The sequence below is a fragment of the Cylas formicarius genome, unplaced genomic scaffold (genome assembly GCF_029955315.1).
Source record: "Cylas formicarius isolate icCylForm1 unplaced genomic scaffold, icCylForm1.1 PGA_scaffold_5__7_contigs__length_24384050, whole genome shotgun sequence".
Taxonomy (NCBI): Eukaryota; Metazoa; Arthropoda; class Insecta; order Coleoptera; family Brentidae; genus Cylas; species Cylas formicarius.
In genome coordinates this window covers 16,029,205-16,056,411 of record NW_026844341.1, presented here as the reverse complement: position 1 = coordinate 16,056,411, position 27,207 = coordinate 16,029,205, and the positions used below count along the sequence as shown (strand labels likewise).

At 36.1% G+C, this 27,207-nt stretch overlaps 1 protein-coding gene across 3 annotated transcripts in view; it reads right to left on the bottom strand.

Annotated features, from left to right (window-relative positions):
* The window catches only part of LOC132701726 (protein sickie), a 109,797-nt gene that overhangs the window by 78,582 nt on the left and 4,008 nt on the right, over window positions 1–27,207 (bottom strand). The window contains exon 1 of one of the 3 annotated variants that reach the window (XM_060669875.1): window positions 12,298–12,783. The exons of 1 other annotated variant lie outside the window; for it this stretch is intronic. In XM_060669875.1, coding sequence (XP_060525858.1) covers window positions 12,298–12,381 — 84 coding nt within the window. In that variant the 5' untranslated portion in view covers window positions 12,382–12,783. Of the gene's footprint in view, window positions 1–12,297; window positions 12,784–27,207 lie in introns of those variants that run through there. One more of the 3 variants, XM_060669876.1, reaches the window with a different exon arrangement.

The following is a 27,207-nucleotide window of genomic DNA, read 5'->3' as shown; positions in this document are numbered from 1 at the left end:
GATTGCCCTAATAACAATAAAGGGTATCGTCGTTTCGCTCACAACACCTTTTTCCCGATTTTAATTAACCCAAACGAGTGTTTGGTAGGCGAGAAGGTTCTCTCTCGATATAATTGATCAAAGGAATTGGTTGGTTATTCGGAAGATTTTTTGCTGAAACTTTAATCGGAGACCAATAAGAACAGTTCAAATAAAAGAAAATAGTTGGACCTAAAAGCTTAGAGAACCTAAAGAAACCGCCTGGGACGGCGGATGTTATGCAACCGAAAATCATATTGATACTGCAGCGGATTGCACCGAAAAAATAACAATATTAGTTCGGTAAAAATTACTTAACATTTAGTGACATTTTTCAATTTAATAGTTTATTTTAATTCTACAGAAGATCTGCAACATAGTACTGTTAAATTGTTTGTTGTATAACTACAAAGGACCTTTTGATTTTTACATTATTTCTGCAGTTCTTTTTAAGTGCGTTTGATAAAGACACGATGTTGTCGAAACAATTGTCATGTCATAATATATAATTTCGTGAAAATCTGAACTTTTAGTTCTTATTTATTTTGTTTCATCCTAATATGGCTTATATCTATTGTTGTACCAAATGTGGTTGACTCTTTATTATTTTTTTGTTAGCATTTGTTGTCATGTCATTCTCATGATCACTGTAAGAACACCTGTAAGTCCGAATTTTTTATAAAATGACTTATAATAATACAAGTAAGAGTGATGAACGCTCAGCAGGGAATCTTTTCAAAAATTACAAAAGGCACGTGCAGGATGTTACAATTGGGGCCCAAGCACATAAAAGCACAAAATGTGAAGATATGTGGATACATTGAAAAAAAAACATCAAGAAATGTGCTTAAATGCTGAAAAAGTGCCCGCAATACTGCAAATAAAATTCTTTTTTGTTCAAAAGCGGGCACTTTGACTAATTAACTGGAACAAGCATACATGTCCTAAATTCAATAAAAGAAAAATATTTCAAAGAAACTTCCACAGGCTATTGTAATACTTTTTACAAAACTTCTGGATTCCTCCTGCGTAGAAAAACCGACGCGGGAGGAATCCAGAAGTTTTGTAAAAAGTAAAATAAAAATTCAATCAAAAAGCAAGATGCGTTGAAGGCAACAAAAATAGTCAATGGGAACTTCTGGTTGGTTAGTTTTAAGCGGGAAATGAGCTAAAAAACTTTAAAATATCCTTGCTAAAGTGTCCATAACGTACGTATGATAATGAACACAGGAAAAACGAATAACCTTATGTGCATTGGTACCGAGGAGTGGCCCCAAAAATTACCAACGATATATTAGGAAATTTTACAAATTCGTTTGATCGTCGCTCTCCTCTCTCGATCAAAAATGATCGAAATTAAAACCGCCGATAATAGATAATTAAAGTAAACAGTGGTGACGAACAGCATGGGGGATAAATATAAAGCCCGCGGGTCAATTCGCAACGACTCCCTCCATCGCCCCTCGCGAATGTTTATCTTGCCGGACCGACCCCTCGCGTAAATATTTCCACGTGGAAATTATTCCCACGTCAATCGAATTTATTGGATTTCGGTCCAACCGTTTTGATTACTTAATATCGGCCGAAAACCGAAATCAAATTCGGGTAAAAAATACATGACCCTAAGTGCAACGACGTGGAACGCACTATATTTTGCCGTAAGGGTTATGAAAATTTCTAGGCACTTGTGGTTCCAAATTGACTGTGTCTATCAAATTGGTACAAATAAATTTTTGTTGTGTCATGTACAAAATACTTCGAAATTGCATGAAAATTTGGCGTTTGAATTCAAATCAAAATCGAGGAAAAAGGTAATAACTAATTATTTAATAATACTATTAAAATTAATAACAATTATCTTTAATTTTTAATAAAACTTTATTAGAAAGGCATTCCCGACTGTAAATCTGTAAACGTCCCAGAATAGCAGAGATGCAGTAAAATTGATATTATAAACTATCGGGCAAATTCCGGGCAAAATGCGTGAGGCAATTATAACAGAGGAGCTATTTTTTAAATTTAGGTACGTTCTTGCTGAAATGAAACATGGCATTTTTAGGGGTCGGTTCGTCGCTACTAGTCTGTCCCTCACTGTATATTCAGGATGGGTGTGAGGCGTTAGATAATAGAACACAAATGGATGCCGTTTACATCGATTTTTCCAACTCATTTGATAAATTACATCATTTTACAATGTTAAACGCAATCATAATATCATATATCGAAATTATCTGTTAGTGGCTTTTTTTATAATATTGTTAATACCAAAGAAGGCTGTCCAAAACTCTTTTAATTGTAGAATGGTGATGACCAGAACGAGTGCTTTGTTATATATATATATATATATATATATATATATATATATATATATATATATATATATATATATATATATATATATATATATATATATATATATATATATATATATATATATATATATATATATATATGGTACAAATTTAGGAGAAACAAGGCACCAATACCTCTTTGGCCAAGAAATTATAACAATTACTTTTTGCACATTAACATTGAATTCTACTTTTTTTCTATTGTTTGGAAATATTTTTACTCACTCCTTTGAACTAAGATAAATGTAAATTATTTTTGGCGTATCTTTGTAAATTATGACCTCAATTCGTCATGCTAGGGTAGCTTTTTATAAAAAATAAATAAATTAATAAAAATAAACGCAAATAGACGTTACGGCAAAACCATTCAACCAAAACTCTTGAAGGATTAATCTAACGTTTTTTAACACCGTTAATGGCATTAATAAGGCCGTGAAGATTAAAAAGTTTCTTGTACTGCAGCTTCTAGTAACTGTCTTCTGGTCATCGTATATGTGTAAAATCTTTCCGCAAAAATCCAAGGAATTGAAGTCGGAAGATCTTACCTGTAATCTTCGGGTCTCCCGATTTGCACTCAAGTCATTCTCAATTTCATTACTTAAACATTAAACTTGCATTGTGACACACCATTTTGTTGGCAATAAATTGGATAAATTCGATTGAAATGCAAGTTTGCCCATAGGGCAATCGCTGACAAGGTAGTTATAAGCTGTTTTTAAATATTTTTTTGACATTTTCGTGTTGCGCGTAAAAAAAAAATAATTTAATTTAATTAATCAATTAATTTTAGTCAAATTTGAACAGCTTCAAATAAAAAGCTGTGTTCCTATCAGAAAGAAAAATCTTTGGGCCATCCTGTACAATCTCTGGAGAAGAAAAATTCTGCGTTACACTTTTTATGGATTTTCCTGACGTGATGGAAGGGAGGGTGGGGTGTGGCGGCGTAAATAAATGCATCTCACGCACACACCTCCAGTCAGAAATAGCTGCCGAATAAGGGGGACGCCGAGGTGAATGTGGACGGAATTTTTAGCTTCGTGTTATACAACGCGGAATGAGGTGGCAGGGGTGGCTTCCCGCCGACACCAAAAAAGAAAACTCGGAAATGCAAAAGATTCCTAAAAGTTTTTATTTATTTATCAACGGGCCAACCGATCAATATAAAATAAGATTCACATAAACAAACTAATAAAAAACAAAATAAAATAAAACAAAAATAATACAGAATGAAATAGATAGGTAAAGATCCAACCCTAGTATGACAAACATTGGTTTTCACGACACGACACATATAACAGTAGCGAGGAATCAACAGATTATTATACGATACTATAAGTCAGACAACGGAAGGAACAGTTTGCACTCTGGAAACAGTCAAGTAAGTTGGTCCGAAAAGCCATTTGCTAGTACGGCTGATCTGGTAAGAAAAGAACTCTAACCACAGTTAGTACGATGGAACTCTACCTGGAAGGAGTGGTTTATTCTGGTATGGTCAGCTCAGGTCCATGAGAATTTGATTGCAGTAGATTATAAAAAACGGTGAGATCCTTAGGCATATGACGGCAAAAAATGTTACAAACAAAAAGAAGAACGGAAAAAACTCATTTCCTGCAACAATTTATTTTTTCGATATTTCTTTATTTTAGCACAAACATTCCGCGAGCAATCTGGAGGCACATACATTGGAAATAAATAAGTACTAAAAGTTTAGTTAAAAGATTTTCACGAGATTATATATTTTCACATGATAATTGCTTCGACAACACCGTGTCTTTATCAAAGGTAATATTTACAAACTACCTGCTATTATACATACCGAAAAATGACAATAAAATCTTAATTAATGTTGTTATGAGAATATAAGTTTAATAATGGAAGGGTATTTAAATGTAACTGATCGTTAAGCAATACATTTGAATGTCGCATTTTGTTAATGTCCATGGCTTCCAACAAATTTAATTATCAAATTTTTGTGGCTGTATGTAAAATATCAAAATTGTCATCAAAAATTTGTTTTTCCAATACAATTTTTTTAGAACAAGATCCGCATTTTAACCTGTAGACACCTAATTTTTGAGCACTTTGTTAATCTCCATGGCTTCCAACAAATTTAATTTTCAACTTTTTGTGGCTGTATGTAAAATATCAAAATTGTCATCAAAAATTTGTTTTTCCAATACAATTTTTTTAGAACAAGATCCGCATTTTAACCTGTAGACACCTAATTTTTGAGACTTTGACATTTCGTTTTATCGTTTTTTAAAAAAATTCCTATCGTGTTGTTAGTTCTGAAAGCTATTTTTAAACCAAATTTTGACAAATGTTTTGAAACTTTTCACTGGGTTCTCCTATGTATGTAATTGTTTTAAATTGTTCGTGTTCTGTATTAGGTTTCGGATAAATAGAATTTACTGTTGTCTGGATTTTTTTTTATTTATAAATTAATGAACGGATTATAGCCATTGTTCAGTGCAATGTGTTTAATGATATTAAGTCCTTTATTGTAATTTTCTGTTGAGAGTGGCGTATTAAGAAGTCTGTGTATAAAAGAGTGAAAAAGAGCCACCTCAGTTCAATAAATTCGAAATTTCGAGGCGATAAATTCCCGGGAGCGGCAAAGTCGTTCGTAAACTTTAAGGGTTGCGTATAAATTCGGACGACCGGTATAATCCCCGGAACGGGCCCCCGGCAGCACCGTTCCTTTCTAATTACGGAATTCTGCTGTCTAAACACCAGGTATAAATATATCCCGGCTGAAGGCGGCGGCCAACCCCCGACGGTAATTAATCTGCGACGGGGGTAGCGATCAAGGCAGAAACGTGCGCGTATGTGGAAGTCATTTTTAACAGTCAGTAAACACGCAATTAGCGCACAGAAAATGCGTTAATCCCGAGGCATTGTGGGGTTTGCGGCCATTTCTTTTATTCGAACAAGACATAAGGACAAGTAACAGGAAATAATTTAGGCTGTCTCCCCTGTAGGATACCTTGAAAACTGTTAAAGATACACGGGTTTCATACTATTGGACTACTTTTTTATCATAAATTTATATTTCAATTTTGATAGTTACAGGTAGGTTTTAACAAAAATTAAGAAGATAAAAACGACATCTTATAGACATTTTAATGCAGAACTCATTGCTTAGGTATTATTTTAATTTGCCTAGTTTGACTTATAACCAAAAGTTACCTTCCTTTAAACTGCTGCCATTAAATAGAGCAATTTTTTCTCTTTTCAAATAATATACGACAATGCATCGCTGTTCTTACTTTTTACAAAACTTCTGGATTCCTCCTACGTCGGTTTTTGCTAACGTTTCGCCAATCATCCTTCTTCAGAGCTTGACTAAAACTGGCTCGCATAATATGTTATATATTATTAACATCGCCTTGGAAGACTGTTGTTGCTTATAGATTTCTATGGACTGTCGGATTTTTCGTTGGTAGATAAAGGAAATGCTACGGTGGTCATGAACACAAATGAGTATCAGGAACAGATTCAAGATATTCGTACACACGGATCATACCGTCAACAGATCCTATCAGATTTCGTGAAAAAGTCTGTCACCCCTCATGACTCTTTACGGACTCCCAAAGATTCACAAACCAGGATTACCCCCCTTCAATCTCTTGTCAGCACCGACATATTCCCTAGCAAAATATCTACCTTCCTCATTAAAACCCTTTACAGGGAAAACTGATAGTTTCGTACCTAATTCCTTTCAATTCATTAAACAATTAAAAAGCATTACATTAGATACACAACATATTCTGGTTAGTTTCGAAGTAGAATTCCCTTTTACTAAAATCCCTATTCCTGAAACCTTCTTACCTTAATTGAAAAATACTTGTCTCGAACGTATTTTTCTTATAACGGTCAAATTTTTGAACAAACGCCGGGAACAGCTATGGGTTCCCCATTATCACCAATCATCGTGAAGTCTTTGAGAAGAAAGTTTTTAACACCTTTCATCCAAAACCAAAATTATGGAAACGCTACGTGGATGATACTTTTGTTATTTGGCGTCATAATCAGGAATCCCTAGTAGATTTTCTGAGACATTTAAACTCTATACACCCTAATGTACGTTTTACCATTGAGTTGGACACAGATATTCTTATCAATAGAAAATCAGACCCAACATTGGGCACACAGACCGATACCTTAATGCATTGTCACATCACCATCCGGTCCAAAAATCATCGGTTATCAACTCTCTTGTTTACAGAACAATACAAAACAATAAAATAAGTATATTAACTATGACATGGCATGACATAAGATTTTGGTAACTCTGCTGCCAATATAAACCCATATCAACTTTAGGAGAACTTAGTAGCGAACATGCAGCTGGTGTTTTTAGGATGTTATTTCTGTTGGGTTTATTTCACTGTTCGGACGAGCTTCTGACTGATACTGAGTGGACTATATTTTTTCTCCATGGAAACAAATCTTAGGCGCCCAACACAGAACGCTAGACGCTAAACTGGGCGATCCAGGAAAAAATACCTGGCAACAATTATGTGAAAATATTCATGGACTATACCTTGTCAAGCCTTCAAGACACCTTGATTTTGAAACTGCACATTCTCATTGCTATGTATCATTAAAAAGAGAAAAATTCGACCTGTTTAATATAATTAAGAAATCCAGCGTTAAAAAAAAGTATGCCGGGATTACTCGAAAACGACAACCTAAAATATTTTTTGAGCACGCCAATGAATTCTACATCGACGTGCGAGATAGTTCAAGTTCAAGCAGTACGAAAAGTTAGAAAAAGAAGACAAATAAAAAAAACGCAGAAACAAGAGGTATATATAAAAACAAAGGTTACGGAGGACAAAAAATTAATCAACGCGGGAAGTAAAAAAAAAGAAATTTAAAGATAGAAATTAAAATTTAACGTTGGCCAAAAATTAACCAATAGGGAAATGATATATAGCAACAAATATCTCAGAAAAATGAACTTTTTATATTAAAAACAAAACGGGATAGAATAACACAATTCTATGGAAGTATCAGCATTAGATGAATACACTTTCTGCATATTTTTTCCCTTTTTTTCAACAGCTTGCACGACATAATAAAAAGAAGAAAAAGAAACTTTTTGTCTCTTGATTTTTTTTTCTAGAAAGTCTTCCAATCAATTTATGTTTAAAATTATGGAGAAAACTGATCCTTCGCGTATGTTTAATGAAAAAAAATGTGAAGCTAGAACTAACAAAAATTGAGAATGGATTGTTACCGGCTAAACCCGATTTCAGGATAAACTAATCTATCCTAGGATCAGCTTTAATTTTCGCTCATCAGTAAAGATATTTTTTTGTCAGTTTTGATTAGTTTTTTCTCCTTCCGTCGTTTCTTGGAATGGACTTGGTAGAAATTAATCCGGTTTCATATCGAGTTTGACCGGTAGCACATACAACCGAAAATGTAGCTTAACGTGCAGAATCTCTAAAAGGAAAAGGGGATTAAATATTGATCAAATCAACTCCATTTTCGGCGTTCCATCGCCCCCTAGGCGGTTCTAGTGCAACTAGTGCAGCATCGAAAGCATCAATAATGTCAAATTTACGCATAATATTCGACATATCAAGTATGTGAAAGAATTATAACACCAACTTAATATAAATATTTAAAACTTGTAACTTAACCTAGGATTAAAATAAATAAAAAAACATTCATTCTTTAAAAGTGCACAAGAAAAATTGTCTTAATTGCCCTTGTTTGCATTATATAATTTACATATTTTTTTATATTTTATACATTTCATTTTTTGAAAATTGAACTGAGGTGGCTTTTACTTGATGAAAATCCATTTATCAAAATAAATAAGAACTAAAAGTTAACATTTTCACGAAATTATCAAATGTTGATGAAGGCACGGTGTTGTCGAAACAATTGTCATGTCAGAATATATAATTTCGTGCAAATCTGAACTTTTAGTTCTTATTTATTTTGATTTTATTTTTTGCCCGAGCAACCATTTTTGCGTCGCAAAAAAACGAGCACTCTATAGAGAGCTGAGTACCGGGAGTTTCAACAAACAAACAAATCATTGTTTGGAATACGAATCGAAGCCCCAGTCAAAACAATAAAAGGATTTGTGTATTACATTCCCGTTTGATTGTCGGCTTTCGGAAAATTGAAACCGCAGCCCGGAAAATTTTGACGAGGAGCAATCCGGCCGGAAACATTGCCTAATTTTCAACTATGCACCGCATGAATGGGGCCTTATATTTCTTTTGCTGGCTTATAATTGATTTTTCACAACTTGATTTACGTTATAATGTACCGATATAATGAAATGAAAACCCCAGTGCATGGAGGTGGGTACAGGGCAGGGTAGGAAAGTCTGTCAAACTTATGACGATCTAGGAACAATCGCTTCGAATCATGGTGGAAGCCACTTAGACATTCAACAAAGGATAATCAAGTAAACAGTCGCAATAAAACAGCTAATTTCAATACTATAGAATAAGAATTTCACAAATAATGGGTAAAAATAAAGAATATATACGGCATAACAGTTCGGAAATGAGGGAAATATCCACCAGGTATAAATACCGACTTCAAAGAAGAATATCAGATCAACGATGGCCTCTGTAGAGGAACTGGGAATCACTACAACGGAAATAAGGAGGGAGGCAGCAACTTTCGTGGAAAGACGGTGTGTTTCAGACAATGGAAGATCGACATATGCAGGACCGCGACTGGGAAGATAGAAAACGAAAGCTTCTACCATCTGATTTACCATATATTACATATATAAAAAAAGTTGGTCGGAAAATAACAGTATATTTACCTAAGACCTAAAAACTAACTAAACTAAGCTTAAACTAACCCAAACTAAATCAACGGTCAAAGAATACCAAAATACTGATTTATTTTTTATTTTCAAATAATTCGCACACTTTTCGTTATGACGTGGAAATACTTTATTTACATAATTACACTTGATTTTTCCTTGACCCTTGAAAAATCCAAACTTTTATTACGTTTTATTACCCGTCTCCCTATAAATATAACGATATTAGTTGAAGGCACCATACCATTTCAGATAGAGTTCATTGTTTAGTATAGTAGCCGACCGATCTATCGAATCCATTTGGTGGTCGAATGAAGGCAGGGCCTGACTTTTCTAATAGAATGAAATATTTTGAATTTTAAAAGCATCAGAGTATGCGAGTTCTTTAAAGGTAGGTTAATAAGCACAGTGTTTCTTACGATTTTTAATGAGCTCGATGGAATGATGGTCATCCTATACTCGTCCTTACCGAATGTGAATAATAAAAAAATAATAATTCTTCCCCTTATAGGCATATACGTATCACAAATACATATATTTAATAACACCCCGAATACAAGTAACTAATAATATAGAGACTCCCTTATACAGGGTGTTTCAAAAAACGCTCAACCAAGTTAATGACCATGGGAAACGCCTACTTCACAAACTAGAGGCCTCACAAAATTCTGAAACAGTTGAAAATACCTAAATGAAATTTAAACGACAAATACCATCGATTCAAAATTTAAGCTCAAAATAATTTACAATATGTTTGATTTATAGTTGTTTCTGAAGCAATCATTGTTCCTTGAGTTGACAAAAAACCAGTATTTTCTTACTTTAAACAAGAGCACCTTTTCATGAACATATGATTTTCGTCCAAAAAATTAAAAATATTCCTATAACAAAAAGTGGCACCACCACTGTACAAAATATGAAAATTTTGTCAGCGGTAAATTTTAAGACCCAATCAATGGGATTTGTGGTCAAACATCATTAAAGCGTAAATAATTTCAGAACGATTTAAAAAATATATATATAACAACCTGTAAAGAGGGATTTTTTCCCAAAATCGACCACCTTTTTTTGGTTGGTTCGATATTTTAGATTAGATATTGAGATGCGGGTTTGACCAATCAATGTCATCCAAGTTTATTAAAATGCTTTAAACCTTTTTGAAGATGTGGACAATTATTTTAAAAATTATTGAAATTTGTCTTTGCTTCAAAGACACCCGGTATACGCTTATAAATAATTCGCGAATGGGAAGGAAACGATTTAATAGAGTTACGCGGCAGTTTCCGAGAGTCGCCCTTTCCGTAAACATTGCTGGAAGGACACCGCACTCGAAATACCTGGCCTGATGATTTATTAAATAGGGGAGAACACCCCTCATGCCCTCATGAGGTATATAATATGAAGGACGGTGGGCCCGTCGAAATCGCCCGGTACACTCACGCGGCCGTTTTAATTCGATTAAGCGTCTAATTCGATTCGATAAAATTAACGCGAATTGAAATTGATTGTTCGAAGTTCGTCAATTGAAAGAATTTGTCGGTCCCAAAGACATTAACCCCCGCCCATAGACCCTTTTATTATTTAATTATTACTTGTCATTTAATTTAAACGAAAAGTTTATGATTCATTTTTCTTAATACATACATGATAGGCAAATTGTAAATTGTTTTTTCTTTCTTAGCAGATAATACGGTCTTTCACGGTGAGAGCGTATTAGAAGTTTTAGGAGAAGCAAAACTAGATATTTACCATTTTCGAAAATAAAAAATGATTAATAATTATTAAAATTAAACAGTATAACACGCTAATTACAATTCATTTATAAATATTTCCTTATACATTTTTAAAAATGCAGTCGAACACGAAAAAATACACCTAGCCTGCCTATTTCTTGTGATTTTATTATTACTTGTCGTAGATCATTGATATCAACCTCTGAAGAAGTCAACAGGATGATTGGCGAAACGACAGCAACATCGACTCGGCAAAAACCGACGCAGGAGGAATCCAGAAGATTTGTAAAAAGTATTACAGTAGCCTGTGGAAGTGTCTTTGCAAAATCATTGATATCTGTTATAGGTGTTTCATAAACTAAAGACTTTAATTGCTCCCAAAAAAAGTAGTCCATCGGATTAAGGTCTGGTGAGCGAGGCGGCCAAGCTAGAAGGCGGCCGACCTATCCATCAATGTAAAAATGCCTGATTGAAATACCTTCGTACAGACAATGTAAAATGGGGTGGACTCCTTGTATTAACCACGTTTTGTCTCCACTGCAACGGTGGTGGTTTCTCTTGGAAAAATTGCAAATACATTTCGCCATTAATCGGTCCGTTAAAGAAATGAGGTCCTATAAGATTATTTCGCAAATGTTTTCCTTAAATTTTTTCATGTGGGTAATTTTGATTTTTTCTTAAAATTTGATTGTATAAAATGATTGCTTGCTTGTTCCTCACCCTCATATAGTGCTTGAACCCTTTGAACATGAAAGGGCCAAAGATCATTTTCATGCAAAACTTCCCAAACTGTAGAGCAAGCAATTCTATCTTGAGCAGCAAGTTTTCTCGTACTCGTGGACGGGTCAGTCTCCATATTATGAAGTATTCTTTCTTCTTTTGTAGCGGTTCTTTTATACCTTGGTCTCCCTTTACTCATATTATCAGGTTTGAATGATCCTCTTTCACCAAGTCTTCTATATGTGTGGATGAATGTCTTAGCAGATGGAACGTTTCTATTTGGATAAGCCTCGATATAGAACCGCCGTGCTTGATCTGCATTTCCATTTGCTCTTCCGTAGCAAAAATGCATACCGCGATATTCAGTATTTGAATATTCCTGATGGGCCATGACAGTAGCAATTGGATAATAAGCTCTTTTAACGCTTTTTACAAAACTTGTGGATTCCACCTCACAATGGCGTCAATTGACGCAACTACCCACAATTGAGGTTTATTTCAACTATAATGAACCAGGTGCACTTTAAGTATATGTTATTTTATTAATTTTTGTTTGACGTATGTAAATGATCAGTGATAGTAATTAATAAAGTATTCGTATTCGTATACGTCAAATGGCGCGAAAAATTCACATTACTTTAACGTCACATCGGAGGGCGAAACTAACCTGGACGATAGATTTGGTCTGTTTCGAGATGTCGTCGGCGGAACCCTGGACGCTCCTCGGTGCCCTGATGCACGCGGGAAACATGTTTCAATCGCTCGACGACGATGACGTCAAAATATTACCAGCCCCCGCGGGCCGGATCATATTTCGTGGGTGGTGGCGTAACTAATGGCACTAGTGTAACGCAATTAAAGAATTAGAAAGAAAAAAACGAAACTTCGCGACGTCGAAAATAAACCGGACGGCGACGCCGACGCGCGCAAAAAAACAAAACGAGAGGCGGTGACGAGGTGCTTCGCCCGTATATTTTAATATTTTGCTTTAATCTTCGGCACGCACTCAAACACACACACACAAACACACCCGCGCACGGTCGAACGCGACCGGATATCCAGCGTCGCACGTCACGTACGCCGTAGATATTTCTTTTGCATCGGCACTTTGAAGTTATTTTTCGCCGCCAGAGCGACGGCGAAGCGCTCCGGGTATCGCAAAGTCGTCCGCACGCGTCGCGACGCCTTTCGCGCGGTCGACTGAGGCGTTTGGGCGTCCGCCGCCTCGTGGCCGTGACGTCGTCGTCGCGCAGGCGCGCGAATTCCTCCGATCCCGATTCGAATCACGATGTCGAGAATTCGAGATCATCAATGATTTGAGGACAATTTTACGAAAATCCAAGACTATTTCAGAAAAGTGTAGAGTACTAAAATAAAAGGTGTGAAAGGTTCGTAGTGTACCATTTTTTCATAGGGAACATGCTCAAAAAATAAAATCATTTAAAAAAGAAAATTTTCAATCACAATTAAATTCCCTGGCAGGCAAATAAAGGTTGAAAATTTGAATTGAATTTAGCTGCTCTTGGTTGTGACGTCAGACCGCTGTACTTCCTTCTAGGCGCGCGTATACAGACATTGAAATAGCACGTAAAATAATCAATACTCATTTATAGAACATTGTATTTACTTATTTTCGGAGAAAATTTTGTTTAATCTTGCTTAATTTGGTGTTTGATGGTTGATGCAGGTGTTATAAGAGGACAATCAGTGAATTTACCCAAAGTTGATATATTTAGTTGATTTATTTAGGCCAATTTTGCACCTTCATTACTGTAGAGCGTAAACAAATACTTTCCTTTAATCAGAAAGTTCTTCACTCAATTCACTATGACTACTACTACGAACTTCAAGTGTCACCAAAAAGTGACTAACCAAAAACGAACCAAAAAGTGACTTCTTGGTGTCACCATCATCATAGAAACGATTCTCACTACTTTTTACACGTACACATTTTTTAGAACATCAGTTTCTTGTTTTTTCGTTATATCACCATTATAAAATATAATTCGAGACAATCTGACGTTAACTCCCAAATATAATTTACATTGCACTGCTTGTCTTTTAAACATTACAGGCCGGTGCTCTTATATGGAAACATCCTTTTTTAATGAAACACTTGTTTGGGCCAAAGTAGCAATATTTACCACGTCCATTGACATGTCAGTTATTAGTTTATGATTTGAGGACTGACACAAGTTTATATTTCTGAAAATGTTGTAGTATAACCGGAAGATACTGCTTCATCAACCAGCCTTCCGCATGCTAATTTAAAAGCTGCTGCTCTTGGAGGAACTGTGAAAATATGTGAGAAACTACATGAGGTTTCATTATCTTTTTACCACCCAAAAAATAAAATGCATTATCAAATATCTATTAAGCATAAGTAATGGGTACCTAACTAATACGTTTACTAGATACTTAGATATAAAATTAGGATCTAGATATTTTTTATATTTCGGTAAGTATCTATATAATAGAAAATATATTGTAGGCTTTGCCGGTAAAATGATAAGTTTACGTAACCCTAATTATTATAATTTAGGTATCAATATTTACATTAAAATGATCTTCACAAGCGTGAATGTTTGTGCTTTTCGTAGAATAATCCCCTACACCTCGTCTAAGAGAATGAAAATTTTATCTGAATTTTTCACAGTTGAACTCGTACAAAAAGGAACGATACAGTATTTCCATTAGACACTAGAAAACCAAGGACAGCAGGTCAAGCAGGTCAAGCGGAACAACCCAACAAAGAAAAAACAAAGCAGGTCTTTCTACGGTCTCAGTAATTATGGATCTCCCTTCATCTCAGATAAAACAAAATTAAGTAATTTTATTCCCCTTCTCTTCCCGCCTCTTTATTTTGAATTATATAACGATAAAATTAGTTTAGCCATCTAGTTGTAAAGTACAAATATTGAGGCTTAAACAGTTACTGAGACAGATTGCTACAGTTTGTCATGAGAATATTTTATTTTATTGCTGTACTGTTGTTTATGCAGTCAATCCAGACAAACATCGTTTTATGCACGACACAAAACTATTTAAAAAACTTCTGGATTCCTGGGGGGCGGAGCTATATGAGGGGCATGAACACCGTCTCGGATGACTGATTCCCATATTGGTGACAGGTAGGGACCTGAGTCGCGGATAAGATTGTTGGGTTGCTTATAGATTTCTATAGACTCTCGGATTTTTCGTTGCTTGCCTGGAATTGATTACATGCAAGAATTTTAGTTTTATCGAATAAAATTTTCGGTTTCGTGAATGTGTTTGGCAAGTGCTGATGAATGTTGGAAACTCCTGGCATCTCAAACGAAATTTTGTCTTTGACGGATCGAAGATGTTGAGAGATTTTTGGACAAGTGGTAAATCTGGTTTTGAAGTTATGTTTCTTTACAACTTTTGATATGTGGTCAGTGATGTTTTGAATGTAAGGAAGGACAACAGTGAAGGGTTGTTTTCGGAGAATGAGGTGTCCTCATGGTTTATTTACTTTATTTACGGAAATGAAACTAAAATTTCATCGATACGTAAAGGGGACTTCAGAGTTACAAGTATATAAACGTATATCTGGAGGTACCTCTTCGATATCCAATATCTCCATCTAGAGAAAGAAGCGTACACCGTAATTAAGACGGAATGGCGATGAGGCCCGCAATCTTGTTAAAAGCTTTCGCGGACGTATTAAAATAATTAAATCGGAAAATGGACCGGGAAACTAGGTTCGCGCGGCTCGTGCGCTCATTGCACCTCGCGTTTTCGGTATGAAAACCCCGAAGGCACGTACATCCCCCTTTTTGATAGCGGTAATCCCCCCAACTAATGGAACAGGTCGGCAGCTTCTTCTCCCCTCACGAAACTTTCTTTGACGGAAAAAAAGAAAACGCCCGACCGAAGCGGTTTTCTATTATCGGGGGGTCGGACCCCGTGACAATAAGATTACGCGTGTACTTCCCGGCCGCCGGGGCGCCCGCCGCCCCCGCGCACCGGAAAGGCTCAAAGGTTTGTTTCTTCGCCTTTTCTTCGGGAAAACGCGCCGAGCCCATTTTTCAACCGGCTATCGCGAAAGGGTGCGATATATTATGACGATTCGATCTTCGAATTTCAAAGTTGATGGGGCACGGGAGGGGTCCGAATCTGATTGCCCATCCGACCGGTACATAATTGTTTATAGCTCCTACGTCCCGATGGACCCTCGTCAGGCTAGGACTGGGCACCCGAGCACCCAAAAACGCGCCTACTGACGACATCGATTTGTCAAGAAAAAACAAAAATTGGAAAATATTTTAAAATTTTGTATTTTCGATTTACTTCGTTTACAAATTTTAGTCATCATGTTCCGAGTAGACAGATGAACTAAAGTCGTTGAAGTCCAAAGAAATCAGTATTTGTCTTTATTTCCTCTTCCAAGATAATTTCAACCTCCCTCATTTACAGAGTGGTGTTATGCCTTGTTACAAACCCTTTGACTTGCATTTTTTCGGATTTTCTTGTATGATATCTAACGTTATCCTGGAGGAATAAGATATAGTAATTGCTGGAAGTAGTCTTCAAAAATGTTAGCATTCACGTGTCTTCGTGATAGTCTCCAGATAAAATGCTAGAAAGCCAGGACTACCAATTAATCTTTTACCTTTTTCCCAAGGGGCTTTTATTTCAGTTGACCATCCTTACATGGAAGCTTGCCTTGAGCATTTTAAATTTTTATCCTGCGATATTTTACGTGCGGTATAATCTTCATTTACTCCAGTTTCGTCCGGATAATAGATATTCCTGCTTTCTTCTAGAAACTGTCTTACTGCTCTCAAATATCGTCGTATTTCTCTATTTAAAGTGATGTTTTTGTTTTGAGTTTCTTAGTAACAAAAATTGATTTTCTTCAAAGTCTTCCCCTGAATGGGTGGAACGAAATTACCCTTTTTCTTCTTTCTTGTTTTAAGTAAAACAAGTGTATCATTCTTATAATGGCGGACTTTTCATTCTCATTTGTGGCAGTTTCCTTTCTTCTTGTACTTTGTACTTCTCTTTATTGACCTAATAAGGTCTCGTTTATTCTCGTGCACAAATATTGTAGACTTTAGTATATTTTAGTATATTCCAACACGTTTTAACTATTTTTTAACAACGCCTAATGTTGAGAATAATAAGTTTCTAATTTTCGGAAAGTGCAGTTTTACGAGTCCATTTCTCCGCAAAAAAAAATCAGAAACACCAGTCATTTTTTGTCACTAAGCCTCAACTACCTATCTGTCGACCTGCCACTCTTAAGACCTTTGACAATCATCACATGGAATGCGGCAAAGACCACCAAGTTTTAAAGTTAAAAATTGTTAATGCTAGATCCGATAGGGGACAATCAAGAATGATCGAGCCTACTCCAAATGCCAGTCCAGCAAGTTAAGATGCATTTCTCGTTTTCGAATTACTCTACATTGGGATGAAAATGCGCTTCATCCCGCTCACAAAAACTGTCTGTTGGCTTGAGCTCTAATTTCTTGACAAAACAAAATATCAAAGACAACAACACATATCAAGAATACAAATCGCAAGAACAACACTGCAGAAAATTAAAAGAAGTATGGCGTTCTTTTTAAATTTGCCCTTTACATACTGACGGCCACTTTTTCAATAGACTGTTAAACATGAGGGTTGGATAAATGGGCTACCAAAATTAGAAATATTTTAGAAAAAACAGAACTTCGGGCCCTAGTTCCAGCTGGGGGAAGCTTATATTATTTCGTACATAAAAAGGGGGTACATGAAAATTAAAGTGCTGCAGAGTCTATGAGGCTTTTACATAATTTACTCGGTTTATATTTAAATAAAAATAACACCATTTTTTGTATTACTTCTAGAATATTAGCTTAGTGTTTTATAAAAAATCTATAAAAATTCACAAAAGTATGTTAAATATTTGAAGATGGCGGTTCAAAATATATGAACGCCGAAGAAACCTATTTTAAAAATAATGACTGTTTTTTTGTAAAACTGACGAATTTGCAATTTCTTAAGTAAGTTAGTGTCCTCTTCTGATAACTTCATTTTGATAACTGACAAAGCGGCCACCCTCATCAAATATGGTCTTGAATTTCCATAATAGCCCAAGACTTACTGTGGTATATATAATTTCAATATTATAATTTTCCTTTAGACCGATTTTCCGTCAATGGGACATATTAGGGGCGATTCCGATTTATTTTGAAAATGGGCGCAGGCCGACCCTGGCGCGTTTTCCCATTTCGATGCAAATTTTTCCGGGTCATCTTCCGGGGGTCCAGCCAATTCCGGAGTCAGATAAAAGATATGTTTATTCGCGAATTATCTATCTGTCCCCTCGAAAGGCTCACGCGCCTCCGTTAACGAGAAACGCGTGATGTCGGAAAGTGGTGTGTGATGGAGGAGGGGAAATGGGGGGGGGGTTACCATTATAATATGGTATAGAGTTTAGCTGACTGATATATCGGCCCGAACAGACTTTGATACGAAATAAAGGCACACTGTGTGCCAAATAAACCGACCCGCTATACGATCTGGAGAAGAAAGGTATAATACTCCAGATATAAGAATAAACCTATTGCTAACAATATTGGGTGTCCATTAATACCTGGAGATTTTGAGAAAAATCGACTCTACACTACACACTTTAACAAATTTAATAAAATTTCGGAATTCACATTTAAAGAAATATTTAACAGTTAATTATTTAGCTTGATTGAAAATACTTAATAACAAAAATAAATAATAAAATTCGTTATGGTTTTGATGCCAGATGAAACCAGGATTTTAAGCGGAACATTTTTTATTAAGCTTTATGGACCGAATTAACGAACACGTTTTGCTTAACTTTTTGTTATAGATTTATTTGTTTAAATTTGTTACCTTGGTTAGTTAACCTATAAATTTTAATTACTTATTATTGTTATTGTTATTGTTATTAAATGTTTCTTTAAATATTAAATCTAAAATTTTATTAAATCTGTATTGTTCGCAATAGGTATTATTCGTATATTTGGAGTATTATATCTTTAAAAGAATATCGTGTTTTTGATATTTAAAAAATACCTAATATTGCCAACAAGTGAACTAATGTGGGCAGTTCTAAACTTAGAAAACTAAGAAAAATTTAAATATAAGATAGAATTGATATGTGAATAAAAATATAAGGTGCTCAATTTGAAAATCTTGAGATTTTGTTAATTGAATGCGCCAAAACGGCACCACCTATTTAGGACAGCTTGTATAAGCTGAGGCACACCTGTCAAATTGATTGAGTAGTACATCATCTCCTTAGTCTGTGGTTAAATTTTCGTTGAAATACCTGGATCAGTAGCTTCGCAACACAATTTTATATGGAGCAATCAAAATATTAAAAAAAAACATATAACCTCAATTTCTGTCTAAACTATGCAAAATTCGAATAGGAATTTCTTAAGAAAGTGATCTTGATTTTAACCATGGATTCCTAAAATATCGATATACACAGGGTGTTAAAATTAACAAAGTTGATGTCGGAGGGGACACTAGGTTGCCAGATAGTATAGTGGGTAGTTTCATTTGGCACACAGTGTACATGGTTTACATGTCGGTAATAATTTTTATATTATCCCATCGTAAAGTCTACTTTTAGATAGACTTTTCAATAGAAAAGTCCCTCAACCATGAGTTATTCAATGGGAAAAATCCCTCCAGCTCACCTGAGTGCGTTCTTCGACGCAACAACAAAATTTCTCGATCCTAGTTTCCTCGCAGCCCGCGTAGGACACGAACCCGCCGTACCCGGAAATCGGGGAAAGGGGCGACGCGATCCCGGAGTCAGAGTCCGACACTTTGCCGGAGTAAGGTTTGACAGAGGCTGGCGCACCGTCTACGAAATCTTGCGGGCGGAGGGAGCATATTTCGTTTAGATAGTTGTACTCCCACACACCCAATCTACCTTTTCCGTTCGTATTAAACCAACCAAGTAATTTTTTTTTCGAAAATTCAAAATTTTATTTCAAATAATAAATTATATTGTTACTATCTTTGTTTACAAAAATAAACCCTTTTAAAGCATTTAAATAGGCCCAAATTTTGGGCAACTAACTAGATTAGTATTAGGGTTAACTAAGGAAAAAGGCGAGAATCCTTTTAAAAGCGCAAATTAAAAAATCTGTAATTAATAATGAAGTGAAGAAGCTTCCAAATCGTACGGCAAGTGTTAATTTTATTTGTGGAACCTATCTATCGGCATACAATGAGTTAGGAAAGTATATTATTTTTTAATGATGTTACTAACATGCTCAGAGGTGTTGTGGGTTATGTGGGATCGGATTTGTAACATATTCGTATGTTGGGTTTGGGAGCAATCGGATGTTTTCGGAGATTATACCGTACGGCTTGAATTTTGACGTTTGTCAATTCTGACTGCAATTTAAATATTACGTGCTATAAGCTACAATTAAAATCTAGTGGACTAGTAGGTAAGTAAAGTGTCAGTCATAATCTAAGTTTCCCACAGAAATTTTACATTCCGTTCGCATGAACATTAGTGGTTTTTACAGAGCTGCGCTCCGCTCGTGCCAAATAAACTCGTGAGTCAAATGCCGTTTACTCTTATCGCCTGAAAAAAAATTGAAACATTTATATTTATTTGTGTATTCAAGTTGTATCTCTAAAATATTGAAATATAGTATATCATGCAACAAGTGCGGTAAACGGCATCTGACTCACGAGTTTATTTGACACAGGCGGAGCGAGTGTTTAATAAACGAGTGGCCTAAAAACTTTCCCCAACGTGTTGCATACTATACTTTTTCTATGACCGTTGCTTTTTGGGTACATTTTTGCAAAACAACGGGAATACGTTCACTGACACGACCGTCAGAACTAACAAACGTCAAAATTCAAGGCGTGGGAAATATTTCCGAAAACATCCGATTGCTCCCAAACCAGCGCGGTAAAATCCAGGCATTGTACGAAGTGGCTCAGATCCGTGGGATACGAAACTGACGCGGTAAAGTGACGCTTCACTCACTCTAGATCGGTCTATAATTAGGTATTTTACAGACGGGAGTAGAATAAAGCAGTTTTCATATCACGAGTTTTTTGGATATTGTTTATAGTGACATATACCGAGTGATGAACAGTGGATGGCTTATTATAAGTGTCTGGCAAACGACAGTTCTATATAAATGTGGCAATATACTGACCTAGTTTAAATAGAACCCCCATTTTTAGATTCTACGCAAGAAATAAAGTGGATTTTGTTTAGGTTTCGCTATGTCTTACCGTTATCGAAATAAAAAATTATTTGGAAGTTTGGACCCTTGAAGAAATCTTAATAGTAATAGTTTTAATTGAGCAGAAAGAAAGACAGTTCTTTCTATAGAAGAATGTTTCAAAATAAGATTTTACATGGCGGTTCTAGAAATACGGTGTTTCGAGTTTTTTTTTTGTTTAAATAGCGCAGCCTGCATATTCTTTCAATTTCGCATTCTAGGAAAGACACCTAAACCCAATTTTATTCAAGTTTCCCTACAACTATTTCTTTGAAATAAAAGTAAATTTTCATGATTTTTATATAATATCAACATTGAACACCGTCATTTCGAAGGAAGTTTCGCACATAGACAGAATGAACTTCGTAAAACATCATGTTCATTCAATTTTAGTTTCTTTCCAACTATCTTGCCCGTTTTTAAATATCAATAATCAATCAGGAGATTCCTTCCTGTCAGGCCGCCTTTGTGAACAAGGTAACAATCTAAAAGGTCATATTTAATTAGATCTCTTTTGGATTATTATAATTAAAGCGAACGCCGAAAAAGGGGGAAATAGTTGAAAAGAAACCAACATTAAATGAAAATGAGGTTTTAACGAAGATTCTTGTCTATAAAAATGAAAGAATTTGAAGAAACAATAAACCTTGTGGACAGAACTCTCTAATTTTTGAAATACAGGGTGTTTTATATAAAATAGTATACCAGAAAAGAATGCCAGAGCCTTTCTAGGAATTATCTTTTTAATTAAAACAAGGAACTAAACGCTTAAAAATCTAAGAAACCATTTTTTATTTCTATTAGGGTTAGACATAGGTATAGGGAAACCTGAAGAAGATTTACTTTATTAAATGAAATGATATTTACGGAGTGACATTTAAACTAACTGAGGTGTTGCCACGTTTATATAAAAACGGTCGCTTACTTGATACTTGATAGAGGACGATGGAGCCCTGTATAAATTGAAGTAAAACCGTTGATGAGTCAGCCAGATACTTTCAATAGACCAATCGCTGTGCGTATATGGAGAGCCTTGGTTGATTCGATACGAATTGAGAAGCCCAAAATATTTACCACCTCGATCCCCGTTCGTTGCCCCCCGACGAGCCTTACCCCCGGGGGAGGTCGCGATAGCGTAGTACGGCAACGGCGCCGGCGAATCGCCTATCCTCCGGGGGTTCGCGTCGGGCGTCATTTCCCCGGAAACGGGTCTCCTCTTAACGGTTCCGGTTTTGCTCGAGTCCGAGTCCCAATCCAGCGAATTTGACCGCGACTGCGCCAGGTAGCGATGTGCCATCACTTCCCCGTCGGTTGCCATTCGAGCCCCACATAATTCCACTTATCGAATACCACGCGACACCTCGAGACCCAACGAACAATACCGACTTAACCGATTAAAGCCGCTATCGAGACTAGAGGCCGATATCCCTCGCGAGAGATGATTTTTCCGGGACCCCTATACTCCCCCCACCCATTACACCACGAACGACTCCGGGTATGTGCCCTTTTCCGCGCCGAAATAAATGAAACAATCTCACGCACGATATTACCTTAATCAAACAAGCAGTGACATCGGGTACGATATTTGGGGGCGGCGGTGTCTGATGGGGTGGCAAGGCCTCGGTGCCAGGGTCGGAATGGGCCGCGCGTTCTTCGAAAATTTTATAGCGGTTTGAACGGAAACCAAAGGAAACACATAACACACAACCCACAACACTTTTTCACTTCACTCGGCTTTTTTCTTAGTTAAACAAATAGCTAACACTAATCTGATTAAATTTGACACCGGGCAATGTAAGTTAGTTGCTCAAAAATTGGGCATATTTAAATGGTATAAAAGGTTTTGTTTTTTAAACACCGGGGAGAACGATAAGAATTGCACTTATATCTTTAGATGACTTCTAAAATCTTTGATTGAATTTGGATTTGCATAACTTATTTCTATATTCTCCTAGGCACAATCTTCAAGTTTCCGCTAAAAAAAGTCTTATTTGGTTTTGTGCTATTTATACAGGCATAGAACTGTCCTTAAATTCAGTTTACGGAAACTTTTAGATCGAATCACTTTTCCTTTTTTGAGCCTATTTGACGACGTTTCCGTGTTACTTTTAAAATTTCTAATAGCGATTTATACAAAACAACGCACAGATAGAATAAAATAACTTTGACATATAAAACGATTGAATACCACTTCCGGTTTTATCGGAAGTGAGATCAATTTTCTCAATATAAATGAAACACTTTGTATATTCCCCATATTTAGTTCTAAAAGTAAACACAAGTAGCAAGTTCTTTTTCGAGAGCTCTAATAGTCAAGAAAAAAACCATTTTAACAAAAAATAGATGCGCAGAGCATATTTGTATAGAAAATCATTTGAAAATAGTGAAAACAAAAAAAAACATAATTTTGCTTTTCCCGGAAGTACCCGGAATATAGTTTTCCACAAAAAAAATGACTACAACCCCCCGCCCCCCCAAAACCCTCCAAAAGTCCCATTTATATTATTCTGTTTTCTGAGGATATAGGAGAGATATACAAAAAGGATATTTTAAAGCAAAACAATGGTCCCTTGCATTAGATGGTTCATTTGAATCATGGAATGACAGGCCAACACCAAACATATTTAAAAGTCAAAATATTACTTTTTAAGGATTTCATGCTCTCGATTCCCATAGTGGATAAACTCTTCTCTTATTTGGTTAGTTGATAATTAAAAAAAGGATATTTTTAAGCAAAACAAGGTTCGTTTGCAGTATGTAGGTCTCAACGGACAGGCAAAATCTACAATAATATACGAACATGACTTTTTCAACAAAATCTTCTCTTATTTGGTTAGCTGATAATTAAAAAAAAAGCTCCACTAAAATGTAAATGGAAAATTTTGTTTGCGGGAATTCAAAGAACGTATTAATTTGTGTTTAAATGCTTAAAAATGTCAGTTCATGTTACTAAAAGCGTTAAATACCTACATAGCTATAACCAGAAATCGTTTTTAATTTTATTATTTCTTACTGTCTTACTGTGATTTAGCTTGACTTGAAAATTTAAATCGGCAATATCTCAAAAATATTGGAGATACATAAAAACTCTTTACCCTTTATCCAAAATTGCAAACAAAATAATAAAAATGGGACTTTTGGGGAGGGTTGCCATTGTAAGTATTTGCAGAAAACTATTACGAAGGTCAATTCTCAGTGTACTCTCGGTATAAGAAAGCTTTATTTTCTTTTCATTTTTATCTAATAACTTTCTATAAAAACTACCTTTTCAAATTAGTAAAAAGATAAAGAACAATTCCTACATGGATTATCTGCATAATGCACTAATGCACATTTAAAATAAGAAAGCTGATCTTACTTCCGGTAAAGCCAATAAATTTAAAGTCTAATTTAAAAATTATTCAAAATTTCCCGACATTTCTTGGTACAATACACCAAGTACCGAAACTAACCGACCCGGATTAAAATTTGGGAGAGCTAGCAATTGGTCTGTACCGTACTAAAGGAGCTATTATGACTCTCTCCATAGCTATAGAGTTTTATCTAGGTTCGTCTGACTGACGTAGGTGCTCGTGGCCTGTAACTTAGCAGACCAGCAGAACATTTATTGCCGCCGGATCCAACCCTGCAGCTTCTAAGCCTCCCACATACAGCACGAAGAAACCACCCCCGCAATTCCCGGACGCTATTTGCCGCCTCCCGGTGAGTCACAACCGGCGGGATTCCGACAGGGAATCCCCCATCGATGATAAGTACACTGTTGCGTTATTAAGCGCGCTGTTGCCAATACGCCAATTTTTCTGACCACAGAGTTTTTTTAAACTGCGCATCAGTAATGAATAAAACCGGGAAAAAAACAATTTTTGGAAAATTTGTTCCCAAATAATTTTTATTTTATTATTACCATTATTTTATTATTTACTATTGTACAGCAGCATACAACTAAATGTGACAAATTTTGTTGCGATAACTTGCGATGAAAGCAATCAACTATATCAATTCTGCTGTGAGATATATCGCATCCATGAAATTGTTTTAGGAGTATACTTCTTAAGTAAATAATACTGTTGCCTTGCGGCACACTAGAAGTGTCTGAAGTGTGCAGGAATTTTCTTTGCTCTTTATCTTATATCCAGGAGCCATATGGAGATATTTCGCTTCACATAGTGAAGATTAGCGGCCAGTAGATATATATCATGTAAAGTCTCCTAGATAAAATCATGACGATAAAAACTCATTGCTCTTCTTTGGTATCAAAAATATTTTTACAGAGAGTAGAATTAGGTATGGTATAATTTTGTGGCGATGGTTGACTGATTCGTTGACTGATTGGTTAACCAACCAGGATGGCACGGCTAATGATTACATTATTTTCATTTTCTACCTTCCTTTGCCGTTTACTCTTGTTTTTATAAAAGGGATATGCCTTCGAGATGTGGTGCCACCCACGGATCCTGAGAATATCATGGATGGGGAAGGTAACAAACGCTAAGGTTCTCTAAAAGATAAACAAAGACTTTGAAGTAATAACCACAATCAGAAGACGAAAACTTCAGTACTTGGGACATATCTTGAGGGGGGAGAAATATTCACTAAAGGGCACGACAACGATATTCAAACTCTATAGACACTAAAATACGTTTTACCATTGAATTAGAAACTAATAATAACCTCCCATTCTTAGATATTCTTTTCAATAGAAAATCAGACCTAACATTGGGTTATTGGGGGGTTTACAGAAAACCTACGCACACATTGTTACCGGCCCGAAAATCATCGGTTATCAACTCTCTTGTTTACAGAGCCGTAAAACTATCTCAGCTCGAATCACTGAACCCAAAATTAAAACACCTTACTTCTGCTCTTCTCTGTAATAATTTCGACATTAAAGATATTAAGCGTTCCACCGCAAAATACACTTCACCACAACTTTCCAATAGCAATGAGGCCGAAAGCAATCCCACACTTGCCTTCGTTACATCCAAAACATATCAAAAGTTCTAAAGAAATATCACGTCAAAACCAGATTTTCCACAAAATATTTAATTTTAGGAACAGGGTTCTACAAAAGTGACCACAAGACTTCCTCATCATTGTTCGAACAATACGTTTTTGATGGACAAAAACTTCACTAGCTCTGGAGGAGTTTCCCCAGCATTCCATGCATATGCGGCAAAGAATACATTGGAGAGATCGGACGAAAAATATCAGCAGTTGCCAAACTAAAATTCTTGCATGTAATCAATTCTTCTACCAACGAAAAATCCGAGAGTCTATCGAAATCTACAAACAACCTAATAATATTAACCGCGACTCAGGTCTCTACCTGTCAATAAAATGGGAATCAGTCATCCGAGACGGCGTTTATGCCCCTCATTTAGCTCCGCCCTCCTCAAACAATATAAAAGGAGGTACAGAGCAAAATGTGAGCCAGTTTCAGTCAAGCTTTGAAGAAGCCAACAGGATGAATGGCGAAACGTTAGCTAGTTAGGGAAGAATCCAGAAGTTTTATAAAAAGTTAAAAAAAAATAATGAACTTAATAACTTTTAGAACTGTGGGTGAAAATAAACACAATTTACAACGGTGGAAGAATCGGCAACGTCGCTTCTAAATTACGGTGTAACGTACATTGGTGGAGGGGTCGCAGGGAGTGGCAATCAAGAATGATCGCACCACGGTCCATATATTTCGCCCTCTCATCAATATTTAAAGTGACGGAATGCCGTGGGGCGACTCCAAAACTACTTTCGCGGCAAGTGCCCGGGGCGAGGGGGCCCCAATTTTCATGGAGATTATTATCAATATTTTTTCGGGGCTATTTTTTGGCAAAAATTCTCGACACCCCACCAGAACAAACCCTCCGCTAAACGGGGAGAAATTAATTGCGGCCGTAATCTCTCGTATACTGCGGTTCGCTTGCCACGTCCAACCGGGGCATCTGCTGCTACTTAGATTTGTTCGGGTGCGAGGAGGGTTGTTTTAACCGAGTCCCGACGTCCACTCGATTTGATTTTAACACTGTACGGCGACCAGCCGACTTAAAAGCGCCGATAAAAATCTACGCACGTAAAAACAAACTACCGAACCCATTAGCTATTTCTTCATCGCGAGATTTTAAGACGTTTCGGGCGACCGTTATGGGCTTTTAAGCCCCGTCGTAAAATACGAAATTCCGATCGTGCCTTTGTTTGATAACGTCACTTGGATAGCTTAATTGGATTCATTTACCTATGTCATCGTTTAATATTACCCTACAGTGGCACGCGCCACTTTTTATTTTTATTATTGTTTGCATGCAGTGTCGGGCAAACTTTGA